We start from the raw sequence: 13,196 nt of genomic DNA on the forward strand, positions 1-13,196 counted from the left end.
CCAACCAGTGCTTTGGGGCTCCTGGGTGGTTCAGTCTGTTAAGTGTCTGACTTCGGCTCAGGTCATGATCTCATGGCTCGTGAGTTTTTTTTTTTTAATTTTTTTTATTTTTTTTTTATTTTTTTTTTTTAATTTTTTTTTTTCAACGTTTATTTATTTTTGGGACAGAGAGAGACAGAGCATGAACGGGGGAGGGGCAGAGAGAGAGGGAGACACAGAATCGGAAACAGGCTCCAGGCTCTGAGCCATCAGCCCAGAGCCTGAAGCGGGGCTCGAACTCACGGACCGCGAGATCGTGACCTGGCTGAAGTCGGACGCTTAACCGACTGCGCCACCCAGGCGCCCCATGGCTCGTGAGTTTGAGCCCCACATCTGACAGCTCAGAGCCTGGAGCCTGCTTGGGATTCTGAGTCTCCCTCTCTCTCTCTGCCCCTCCCCTGCTCACACTCTGTCTCTCAAAAATAATAAATAAGTATTTAAAAAAAATTAAAAAAACCTGTCAGTGCTTTACCTGTTTCCTCATTTAATCGACAGAAAGAATATTAATAATACAGGTAAGGAAACAGGCTCAGAGAGGTTAAGTGTCTTCCCAGACACAAAAAGAACTGGCATTTGTATGTGTCTGACTGACCCTAAGCTCCAAGTTATTTTTATCGTGTCAGGTTGCTTCTGCCAAATAGAGAGTAGGGGTTGAGGGGGAAATAAATTTGGGGGGAATATGAAGAAAAATTATAATTAGAAACTTCCAGACAAAATGGATTTCAGGGACAGTAATGAGACTTCTACCAGGACCTAGCTTAGTAAAGGTATCTGGGATATTACATTTGGTGACGGTGTCATATTCTGCTCCCTTCGTCAAGAAAGACTTGCTATGAAAAAAAAAATCAGCCCAACTAAACATTGTCCTTAGTGATGCAGCTGATTCACTTCTGGGTGGGGAAGGGGGGTAAGCTCCTTGTCTAGTTGACAGTCTGTTAATGCTCACTGACTAGTGGTCAATCCATGGACCATGCTACTTTGGATAACTTTGAAGAGTTTTTTCAAATCCATACCCTGCTTTTGCATTTTTTTCCCCTCATTAACAGAGGAGGGAAGGAAGTTGGAAAGGAGGGAGGAAGATTGAGAAAGAGTGAGAGAAAAAAATGTGTGTGTTAACCAAGATAAAATATGGCTCTCCAGGAAAAGCCAAAGGAACTCTTGGCAGGGAACCATTTTAGTTCGCTGACATTAACTGTGGACAAGCCACCAGTGCTTCTAGAAATGACACAGCTGATATAAAATTCATGGTGCTATGTGAGCTGAGAGGGTTCACTAAAACTGACAGAGAGTTTGGTAAATTCCCAATCACCAGTTCGCTGTACTCTAGATATAACACAGGTATCCTGTTACCTCACACTTATATCCAGTCAGAAATATGCAATCATCAGACCGATTGGGTAGCTGGTTTTTTGGGTGTAAGCAAAAGCATATTATTTGGGGGTCTCATGCTCACTCTGGGAAACCCACAAGCCACAACTAGGAAACTCAACATGAACTAGAGCAGGGGTCGGCACACTTTTTTCTGTAAAAGGCTAGATAGGAAGTATTTTAGGCTTTGAGGATCATGGGGTCCTTGTCACAACTACTCAATTCTGGCATTGCCCCAAAAGCAGCCATAGACAATACATGAATGAGTGGACATGACTGGTTTCCAATAAAATGTTATTTACCAGAGCAGGCAGTGGACAGGATTCGGCTCAGAGCTGCGGTCTACAGACCCCTGAACTAGAGCCATGCACATTGACTTCTACATGCAAATGCAGCAAAAAGATTCCGTTTTTAGCACTATCTCCAACTGAAAGCTGCCAGCAATGCCTACTAAGAATTCTAAGCTGCATCCAGACTCGGGAGAGAGGATGCTGTGTGATTATGAATACTGCAACACTTGGATGGCTACACCCTCTCCATGTAATGCTCACATGCTTCACAAGTTCAGGTGAAATCATAGGAAGTACCATTTACAAATATGTACTGTTCTGAATCAGGAAGCCCAATGCCCTCACGGATGTTAATCATCTGGAAAGGTTACATGATGGGAAAGTGAAAAAACTGCATGTGGTTGCCTGCTTCAGGCCACAGTCCCCAGCCCAACTGGTCCCTCACCAAACCTAAGAAAAGTTGATACGTGTCTCAAATGAACAAACTCCTAAAATATTTTCCTAACTCTGGAAGCACAGGGGAATCTTGGATAATTCAGCTACAAACACTACCTGAGGATTATAAAGACATCTGCAGAAGCCTTGAACGGAAACCACGTACCTGGGCTGGACTCGTCAGGAGGGGGGCTGCAATCTGCACAGAAATGGAGGGCGACATGGATGATTAAGGAGCAGCACAAAGTTCAAACACGAACAACTCAACGCTTACAGCAACTGCATCAAGCAGCCGGCAGTAAGGAGGCTCAACTGTACACAGAAGAGGTCGGAGGCCTGCCTGCCTCTTCCCCCAAGAAGTCCCACGCAGGCGCGGGGCTGCTCCGACGCAGCCGAGCCCTCCTGGTGGTAAACACTGACCGACTCCGTGATTCGTTCATTCATGTTGCTAAGACTTCAACATAAAATGCTCTTCAGGACGAGCAAACTAACATATTACAATGTGATAAAGTGCCCACACTGATCACATTGTATGTGACGGAGCCCATGTTGGCTCACGGCATCTGGAAGCACACTTGTAGTGAGAGAGACTGACCAGCAAATTGATCATCCCCAATTCAGAGCCCACTGCCCTGACTCTCGAGTGGAACCTGGGCTGCAGACTGACCGCTGAGACCCCAAGGTGAGGATCCAGCGATGAAACCAATATACCAACCAATGTCTATGCCAATCTTTAAAATTTAAACCAAATTTAAAACGTCTATGATTTGGGGAAAGACTAGAATTATAATGTCCCTCCAGGTGGCTCAAGGAATGCCAATTTTAATTCAATTTCACCTACACTGAATCGCATTTCAGCAAGTGAGGTACTCATTTCAATATTACATTTCCCCTAAAGACTCTAAAATTCCTTGGTTAGCTGGGCGTGCCACTGGAAAAAAACAAGTCTGAAAAGGGTCATTTATTTTATGTCTTCAGGTGGGTGGTTTCAGAGCCCCACGAATAGGTGGAACCAGCTTTATGGAGACTTTATAGTCTGGATTGTCCAGAGGTAGGAGTGCCAAGGGATCCTTCCTCTCTAGTCACCTTTGGCAGTGATTTCTTCAACTGGCAAAGGGAACAGAAACAGAGAAAAATTAAAGGCTCCCGTGACTTAAAGATTTCAGCCTCTTCATTAGAGCCCAGATATCCTGAGACCACCTATCTAACAGACAGAAACCCACAGCAGTGTGCAGTAATGCAGAACAGTCATTCTTGTTTAAACTTCTGTCCAGCTAATCAGAATTACTCCAGGCCTTGAAAAAAAATACAGATTTCTGCCTCCCATAACCCTTCCTCCAAGATTCTGGGTCTGAGTGAGCAGGAAGGTCCAGGAGCCTGTTTTATGATCTTCTGTGGTGATCCCAAACGACTGGGTTGTGACCATTCCCCAAAAAAGGGCACCAGGGGTTAAACCTGGCTGGGTAAATTCGATCTTTCAATCAAAGCAGGGAGTGTGTGTGTGTGTGTGTGTGTGTGTGTGTGTGTGTGTGTGTTGGGGGAGGGGTCTCCTCTGGTACTCTTGTACCAGTGACTGGTAACTTAGGCCATGGAGTCCCCTGAGATTTGATTAACACATAATCTCGAGGGCATACAAACCTGAGACCCCGAGACCCTGGTCCGGGGTGTGAATGGCTCTTCAGCAATGAGGAGAGGATGAGAATGTGTGCAGAGCAGATAATGGAAGCCACCAAACGGGGAGGCTGCGGGTGGTGGTTCAGAAGAGCATGGGGCACTTGTGCAGAAAGCGCAAGGAAAGAGGCTCATGGAGCCTCTGTGGTTCCAGCTGGCAGGGACTTGTCAGTGGGTCCCGCAGTGATCCGTGTGTGCCAGGCACGGCTCTGATGAGTTCTGCAGGACAGCAAGCTAGAAGGCAGGGCAACTCCTTAGTAGAATATGAAAACCAAAGACCTAGGACAGGGTACAGAGCTAGAATGAAAAGTGATGATGCCTTTCAAAGAGGTATTCATATATAATAAGCTGGTGTGAACACAACCTGCTCATTAGGCCAAAACCACTAACCCAGGAGGTTGCAATGGTCTAAAAAGTCATGGCAGAGCTAAGGTCTGGCCCTTGAGGATAAGAGACTGAGTAAAATAAACAGCTTGCAGGCTCATTCTTTTTGAACCTCCTGATCATGCCCAGGTCTGAACAGCTTCCTAGGAATGTTCGAGATTTTTAAATTAAGGATCATCCACAGTTAATTTAGTGGCAAACGGTTTCATATGTTTCTTTGAGTACTGATCAGCAAAGTTAGCCTCTCTCAAATGTATGCTTCATATTCCCATGATCACAACAGAGCTGATCTGCATGGCAAATACAAGTCATGCCCTAAATACCATAAATAAATGCTCATTTAAATAACTTTAAAACTGCATTTAAATGTGTCTACATTTGACCAATACAGTATGTGCCTAGAAAGACAGTGACATTTAAGTTATGGCTATGACAGAATATCTGATTAAATAAACTATCTCTGGCATTTTTTAAAAAATCCAATAAATTACTCTTTTTATATCTGCAGGAAAACTTGAAAATTACAAGCAAGACTATATTGAAGAGAAATGAGCAATGAGCTTTCCAATTTTTTTTTTTTAAGCACAAGTTACATTTAAAAAAATGAGAAGACAGACAGGACAAAAGAGCTCCATGAAACCAATCACAGGTTTGGGGAACTGAAACTATAGCCCTTCACAGATGGAAGGGGTGGAGGATGTGAACACTGTTGAATCAGAGGCTCAAGTGAAGTCGCACCCTGGAAACAGACTGCAGGCAGATTGCGAAGGTGAAGGGCATCTTACAAATGAAGGATTTACCAAGAGGCTCTGATAAAGGAGCATGGTTCTGCCTAGAATGAAAGTTGTGCAATTTAGAAATTAAAAGTCCTCACTGTATGAAGCCTAACCCTGGCACACCCTACTAACTACAGTTAGTAGGCCCTACTAACTACTAACTACAGTTTAACACTCCCAAAGGTCTGCAGCCAGCTCTCAGCTGCCTGGCACATAACCCCACCCCCATCAGCTCTTACAGGAAAAGGTGGCAAGAAAAGGTCCCTGAGTGGCAAGGATGTGCCTGTTTAGAAAGCATGCAGCCCCTGGCTTTAGGGCTATATGCAGGACAGAGTGGCTGATTATGCTCCGGGTCTCCACAGGCAGAAGACGGTTTCTGAAGCATGTTGCTTCATGCCAACGTCCTACCATCTACTGAGGGCACTGCCTCGGAGGTGGTGCTGGACAGAGGAACCTAAACTCAGCTCCAAGAACAGGTGCCGCCACCTGACTGAGTTACCAACAATTCCCAAGGCGGCATGCCCTGCTGGAGAAGAGCATGCCCAGCCAATGACAACCAGCCTTTAGACAAGTGTGCTGAGCCTGCTAACAGCTCTCATCCAGCTGTGTCCCTGCATGATTCACCTTTTCCTTGATTCTATCAATTCCCAATTCAATAAACAATCTTATCAGAAAAGCATCTGCATTTCTGCCTCCTTCAGATTCTCAGATTGGTTTGCAAACCAGCAAAGCCCAGGAGCACCCCCTCACTGATGTGGCAATGAGACCCAAGAGGGCCTTCTGATTCTGCCTTAGCCAGACATGCAGATTCACACGTGGGCTCCAGGGACGTGGACTACAGGAGCCTCTGCCCTCACTGCCCGCTGCTCCACACAGTGACCTCTGGCTCTGCCTGACAGCCCTCCCTGCAGTCTGTGTGGGGGAAGAGGTCATGGAGTCAGACAGACAGACAGACATATGCAGCGTGAGGTGGAGGCAGCGTGAATGGGAAGCGTGGATGCATACGCACGTGTGGTCAGGCGAGGATGGCATGCAGCGGAGGAGATGGTGGAGGGGCATGGCGAGGAGGGGACATCATAGAAGGGGTCTTCCGGTTTGATCCAGTAGGCGTGGCTGTGCCGGTTACCTTTCTTGCTGGTACAGCTGCCTGCGCAAGGGAAAACATCCTCACAGCCCTCGCCATGCAGGCGCTCCTTCTGCAGCAGCTTGTCCACCCGCTGAATGATGCACTCCAGGCTCTTGTCTACGTTCAGCCACACTTTCTCCTTCCAAACCAAAAGGGCCCATTTGGGTCAGCTCTCCCAGTGGGAAAAACAGAACAGAGCACAATCTACCCACCCCCACCCCTGGTGCCCCCACACACTGATTCCTCTGCCCTGGGCCACTAGGATCACTAAAATACCACGAATTTAGAACATCAAGATTAATTCAAAGTTCTCCATTACCGTTGCATTTGCTTTTCAAAACACAAATGCACTGCGCTCATTGTTTTTAAAGCTGGGGACACGTTTGCTAATAACTGTCATGGAGGCCAGCTAGGACTTCCCAGTGCCTTCCAGAGCTGGCAGAAAGGGCACAGGGCCCAGGGAGCCAGTGCGTCCGCTCCTCTTTCCACCACACACCTCCTACAACCATCAAACACACGAGACTGAGGGAAGGTAATGGAAACTTCTGATCACTTCATACGGGGGAAGTGGGAAAGCAGTGAGGCAGGGCTAGGAGTGGTTTGCAGAAACCCACGCAGAATACAGGACGCCAGGGCAGGGCTGGAGGAGCACTTTGCTGCTGACTAGTAACTCAGTGCCTCGCAGAACACTGCCTCCAAGCAATAGTCCCAACAAAAGGCAAAAACGACCTGTGTGATGTGTTGCTCCCACAGGAAAGACAGATGCTGCTCTCAGGGCCACTCCGTCAGGAAGCAGAATGCTCTGCATGCAATGTCCGGGTGCATCTCCAGACTCCTCACTATCCCCCCAAATACAAACAGCCCTAGGAGGGCTGGCTGCAAGCAGAGCTTTGAGGAAGCAGGAGGCCTGGTGAGGGGAGAGGCCTCAGCAGGGCAAGGGCTCCACAGAGAACACTGCCCCCTTTACAACCAGGTCTGACACCAGTCGGGCCTGCAGCAGCCCTGCCCCTCAGATGGACACAAGGTGTGAAAATGCCATCTCCTTCGGTAAATCAGGCAGCCCTCCAGAAAAGAGGTGTGGAGCACGTCTACGAAGCAGCTGACATGTTAGGCACTTCCGGGTGGGGAGGAGCAGGCAAGAGGCTCTGAGTTCTTCAACCCAAGCTCAGTAGCAGAATAAGGGCCACGAGCAGCAGACTCACCCACTCCTCCTCATGCCAGTCCACTTGCAGAGAAGACCGGCTATTCCTCCCCGTCCACCTGGCCATGAGGGTGTCCTGGTCGTTCCTAAGCATCACCTGCTCCTCCTCACTCGACGTGGGGGAGGCCTTGGAGGCAATGTAGTCGGGTCGCGCTGCGTTCAGCCCGTGGATGGAGTTGGCCAGCAGCTTGCAGTCGCACACGGTGACCAGCTGCCGGGTCTGCAGCACACACAAACCAAAGCTGCTGAGCCCCCAGGTGAGGGGCTGCAAGGCTGGTCCTCTCTAAGGGCTCAGAACTGTCCTGAGACCCAGCTGCGTACCCTTCTCCATAGCGCAAGAGCCCTCAGGACGGCTGAGTTTAAAGGCTGCCACGTGAGCAGTTTAAAGGTTCCCACAAGAAGTCTGGAGGACACAGAGAGAATGGACGGAGGTCGAGGAACCTCTGACTTTCTTCGATCCCTGCCTGCCTCTGAGCCTGACAGGACTCCAGGAAGAGCCGGAAGAGAGCCCCGGTTCCTCGTCTTCACCGACTCCCTGAGCTGTCCACTCTAGTTATAGGGGACAGGCCTGACATTGGTTCGATGACTGAAGTCTTATCTTTTCTGCATCTAATCCTTGAAGCCCTGGGCTCTGAGCAGTGGGGCTCTCAGCACAGCACTGTGGTTCTGGGGAATTCTGTATGCAGGAGTTAGTTCTGTGGCTCATAATTTTCCTTCTGATAACATCATCTTTCTTTTCTAAGTGGATCTAATTCCCAGCTCTCAATCTTTTTGCTAAGTGAACACATGTGAAGGATATAGCACATTCTGATCAGGAACAGCATCTCACCCCACCAAAGTGGGTGTGAGTGGGGAAGTGTGATCAGAATCTGTGTGTGCGTGTGTGTGTGTGTGTTGAGAGACTAATTTGAAAAAGCATCATCCATCAAGATGATCTGGTGTATCTAATCCCCCAGTTTAAACCAATATTTATATATTTTTAATCAGGATCAAATTTTGGTTAATTAGAAAACAGCTTACTGTTTATATTTAGGCCAATGAAGTTGTATTTTCCTTATTGCATGTTTGTGTAATAATTCAGCTTCTTTTTTCAAATTCCAAGTCAATAAAAATGTGGCAAAAAACATACTGAGTAGGCAGTTGCTAAGAAAGCTGTGGAACTATGCCAGATTCAACAATGAACCCCATGGATTTGAGGGGAGACATATCTGCATGAAGTAGCAGCTGGAAGTCACATGCTCTGGGATCTGTCCTTGGCCTGCCCCAACCAGTTCTGTGGCCACAGGCAAATCACCTAACCTCCCATGGCCTTTGGGGGAACGAAACCTGAAACTAGATCTTCAAGGTCATCCCAATGTCACCCTTTCTGTGGACACCTCCAAGCACACATGGGGTGTCCCAAGTGTTTCTAGAAACCCAAGGGAGCCCCCATCCCACATGCAGCAGGGTAGTCCCTCCTACCTTGTCTGCTAGAATGGCGAGGGTTCTTTCAAGACCTGTGGCAGACCTGTCCTTGGCTGCCCTGGAGAGCCGCTCTGCATAATAACTCACTTGGGTTTTCAGGGTATTGATCTGGGCAATGATCTCCTTGGCTCTGATGATGTCCTGTGGTATGTAGATTATGGACTGGCAGCTGGATGGTGTACTGTAAAGGATAAAAACAGATTCTAAGGGCTTTCCTCAAATGTATGAAGATGGCAGCAGCATCCCAACCCTAGCCCACAACCAACACAAAGTTAAGTGTTCTGATTCTCAGGGATGTTCTCCTAGGCTAGTCTACCTGTTGACAGGCAAAAGCACATCTCAAGAGATTTCTTCTGTCCATATGGTAGAAGCCTTAAAATATTAAAACAATGAAGTCTTTTATCTCCATTTGTACATGTCTATATTCTTATGTAAGTGTGCACACAGATACTGAGCCCAGTAATTACCCAAATACTAATAATCTTTCACCTAAGAACCTCACCTGTCAAGTTCTCAGCAGTACAGAAATGGAGACACGGGATCTGCTAATCCCAGAGGGGTCAGTTTACCGCAGTGAAGGGAGATTGCTATGGGTGCTGGACTTTCCACAAGAAACCTATTTCTCCATTTGGCCAATCTTCAAACTTTCTGTGCACGCCCACATAGTTCTCCTCCCTCACACCTCTGACCACAGCAAACTGGACTTCCTTCTCCAGTGCTTCTCTACTTGGAAAAACAATGTCCCATCGGATGAAGAGGAGGTACAGAACGTGCCAGGCCAGAGGCCAGGCCTGGGCACCTCAACAGCTTTGAAAACCTGGCTCTTCCTCCTTCCCTGCCTTCTCACCATCAAGCAGTGTGTGATCTTAGGATCGATGTCAAGGCTACAGCCCAGCCCCTGCGCAGCACAGACATGGGCCTCCGGAGAACTGACTCTGCATCCTGGCTGTGTGGGGCCTGGCTAACGTGTCTGGCCATTCTAGTATATGTGCTGCCGAAGCGAGCACCATGTTTGGCCATTCAAGATGGAGGTGATAGATGGCAAGTCTCTCAGTGAAGATCCGAAACCATCTTAATATTACACATTTATTTTTCAGACCATCTGAGAAAGCCAAAGAAAGCAGAGAGTGGTAAAGCACCGATGAGGAGGTCTCTTGCAATCTGAAGTTGTGAGCTCTAGTCCCCATCCTTATCAGCCCTGACTGGTTCCCTCAAAGGGCTGTCCTTTGGGTTTTGGGGAAGAGAGTGAAGGTGGAGGAGCACAACCTCCATAGTTCCCCCTGGAGATGAGGGCTGGAGATCCTCCTCTGCCAGGCCCTTTCCAGGGTAACCCGAAGGCAGGTCACCAAGAAACTTCCCTTGACAGACTATGGTGTAAACATGCAAAACCCAAAAACCAAAGCACCCCAGAAAGAAACAACACCCCAAGCCCACACACCACAGTAAAACACAATGGATTTGCCAGAAGCCCATGCAGCAGACCGCAACCAAGCCCACGTGATCTGAGAAGTCATTTCACAGCACGATGTGCACATGACTACTTTCCAATCTGCAATCACTCTTCCAAATGAATAGCTGCCATTTCAGACAATTTAGTCTTAAAAATACAATCTCAAATAGAATTTTTAAAAATCTGTTTTTCCCTGGCCCCAATATTTCGAGCACACATGCAATGTGTGCTTCATGTAGATACACACGTGTGTATGTAGATGGTCGTGTACACTTCAACCAATACATACCATCCCCCCAAGTCAAAAGGAAAGCACCACCCCCTACTCACCTTGTGTTCTCACAGGCCACGTTCTAATAACAGTAATCCAGGACTTACACACAGGAAGCATATGGTGGGGGTGTGGAAGAGTAAATTTCAAAGAGCTGCCGCTCAGTGATGATCGTGAATATACAGTCACCTAGTCCTAAAAGTGGGGAAAGCTGCAGAGGCCTCAGTGTGGGTGGGAGGTTCCTCAGCACCTGCTGTCCCCACCAGAGCCCTGACATCTCAGGCAGGGCCCAGCCATGGCCCCTGAGCCTCACCAGCTCTGAGATGGCAGCAGCTCCAAAGGGCTGCAGGGGCTTCTGGGGCCTGCCACCAAGTGAAGGGCACTGCACAGGCCTGGCTATAGCCTGAGCCAGCACGTTGGGCATGACCACGGAGGGCCTGGGGGAGCGGTGGAGACCCCAGGCAGCAGACAGTGATTTCCGGCTGCCATCTAATTCTTTGGTAGAAAAAGTCACTTGGTTATATTAACTCTTGGTTTGCCCTCAGGGGGAAAATTGACCCAAGGAACACTGTTTTAAAAATCTGCATAAATTATTATTATGAAAATGTAAGCTGGCTTCATTCCCGCAAGAGGCGATGGGAAAGGGAAACCTGAAGCCCTAAGACTCTTGTAAAAGAAGCCAGAAAGGGATTCCCAGCCACACCAATGGGTTGACTTGAAATTCCAGCACCCGGGACTTGCCTGGCCTGGGAGGAACAGGACTGGTTCTTCTCTCGGAGCGGAGCGCACACAGCAATGAACTGCTGCCAGATTTTAAAGGTAAAATGGTGGACTGGAGACAGGCTATTCATTATCAAAGAACATTGCAGTTGGAAGGGAGAATTCTGTCTACGAGGCTCTAACTAGGGGCCCCCGGCGGCACCGAGGGGTGAAGCACCTCACAGAGGAGGGGACAGCACAGGCTTTCTCTACATGAGAGCAAGACCCAAACAGACACTCTCTCCACAGACAGAAAACTCACCAACACTCCTCAAAACTGCTAAAGAAAAGAACCAAAATGAAATATTAGGAGTTAGCAAACACTAAATGCAAAACAAAAAATTAAAAAGCCAAGTTATCTTTTGTCAAAATTCTTCAAGTTAGGTGTCGAGGCCCCCACTGCAGGGACAATAAAACTCATGAGCCCAATGTGCTCAGTCATCAGAGCAACATCAGTGCCATTGCACAAGCCCCAGGGAGACATTTCACCTGTGGGCAAGTTATGTCTGCATTTAAAGGAAAGTTCAAATAATGAAAATCATTTCTGCAAGCAGTTTTATAATGGGAATAGGAAATTAAATGAAAATTTATATTATTTATGTGAAAAATACTCCAGAGGCATTTTGAAAATAAGTTCTAAAGTTAACATACAGAGTAATCAGGTATTAACATCCTGACCTTTCTGGGACAGGGACAGCCAGTGGTGAGCCCTCCTGATGGGCTTTCCCCCCTAGGGCCTGTAGCACCCTCAAATCTCCAACTCTAACCCCCACACAGCCACATGCAATGGAGTGACAGACACGCAATTTCTTGGCTGGCTGTGCAGAGCTGCGGTGGGCCCAGGAAGCTTCCTCTTCATCCTAATTCCCAGAGAACCCTGGAGTCAGTGACTCCTCAGGCAGGTCTGGTTACATGGCTTGTCTGGGCAAGGAAGAGCCCTTGTGGAATCAATCAAGGTCAAGCAGACTGTCTGGGGGCTTCCCAAGAATGTTGCCTTGCCCTTAAGGCTGAAATTCCCTGGCCCTTTCTTGTTCTTCCTGCATTTGGCTCCGGGGCTCCCTTGGTTTTGGGGTAACCTGTGCACACATCCCAGTGATGATTTCTCATGGTGTGCTCTCTTCCACCTGCCTGCTTATCCTCCAGTCTCACCCCATGGGTAGAGAAACTCCTACCTGCATCCCTGATCCCCTTAGCCCACTGACCGGCTACTGCAGCTGACCTTTCACCCCCTCCTTGACCCAGTCTGCGGTCAGTTTTCTCAATCTGTGTCCTGACTCCTGGCCACGGAAGCACAGAGCCCCCGACTTCCCCAGCAGGTGCTAATGCTCTCCACCTGGAAGCCTTGTTGATTCTCTTGATGCCCCTGGGCCTTTGCTTCACCTTCCTTCCAGCTGTTCCATTCTCCATTGTAAGTCTGACACTTTCAATTCCACATTCTCCAGAGGCTGATCCACGGTATCTGCAGCTTGTTCCTTCATTCCTCAAAGATCTCTCTGCATCTCACTTTCTTCTCTAGTCCCTTCTACGACTACTTGCCTGCTCTGGCCTTTGCATCTCCAGATGCATTCACTTTCATCTTCCCTATCAGCCTGAACACATGATCAAGTAATAACCCTTCTCCCCAAGGGGACACCTTTGTGCTACTTCCTTTACTTCATGGTCCCTGGATCTTACAGGATCATTTACACTCTTGCCCCTACCTCTTACACTCTCATCCCTCACCTACATAAATCCTGATGGGTGACATTCTGGAAGAGTACCAACACTTCCCACATATCCAACACAACAGCTGGGATTTATGGCTGTCTCCACGTCACCCATGCTCCAGGCATGGCACTGCTTGCTCCAAATGGTGGAGTTGACTTGTCCGCTCCCAGGCAAGGCAGGGAGCTCCTCAGGGCCAGGGCTACATCTGTCAGCCCCACAACCCTGGTCACCAGCGTGTGGCCCCGCACTGCGCAG

General features: G+C 48.2%; 1 protein-coding gene across 5 annotated transcripts in view; it reads right to left on the reverse strand.

Moving 5' to 3' along the window:
• INPP4A (inositol polyphosphate-4-phosphatase type I A) overlaps window positions 1-13,196 on the reverse strand; it is a 136,851-nt gene that overhangs the window by 26,726 nt on the left and 96,929 nt on the right. For 3 of the 5 annotated variants that reach the window (XM_047068512.1, XM_047068514.1, XM_047068513.1), the window contains 4 exons: window positions 8,752-8,935; window positions 7,292-7,510; window positions 5,973-6,228; window positions 2,299-2,331 (listed from right to left, as the gene is read on the reverse strand). In XM_047068512.1, coding sequence (XP_046924468.1) covers window positions 2,299-2,331; window positions 5,973-6,228; window positions 7,292-7,510; window positions 8,752-8,935 — 692 coding nt within the window. The remainder of the gene's footprint in view (window positions 1-2,298; window positions 2,332-5,972; window positions 6,229-7,291; window positions 7,511-8,751; window positions 8,936-13,196) is intronic. The other 2 variants (XM_047068516.1, XM_047068515.1) reach the window with 2 other exon arrangements.

Source organism: Lynx rufus, unplaced genomic scaffold (genome assembly GCF_022079265.1).
Source record: "Lynx rufus isolate CCGP_SWC_20201006 ecotype Redwood Valley unplaced genomic scaffold, mLynRuf1.p SCAF_8, whole genome shotgun sequence".
NCBI lineage: Eukaryota > Metazoa > Chordata > Mammalia > Carnivora > Felidae > Lynx > Lynx rufus.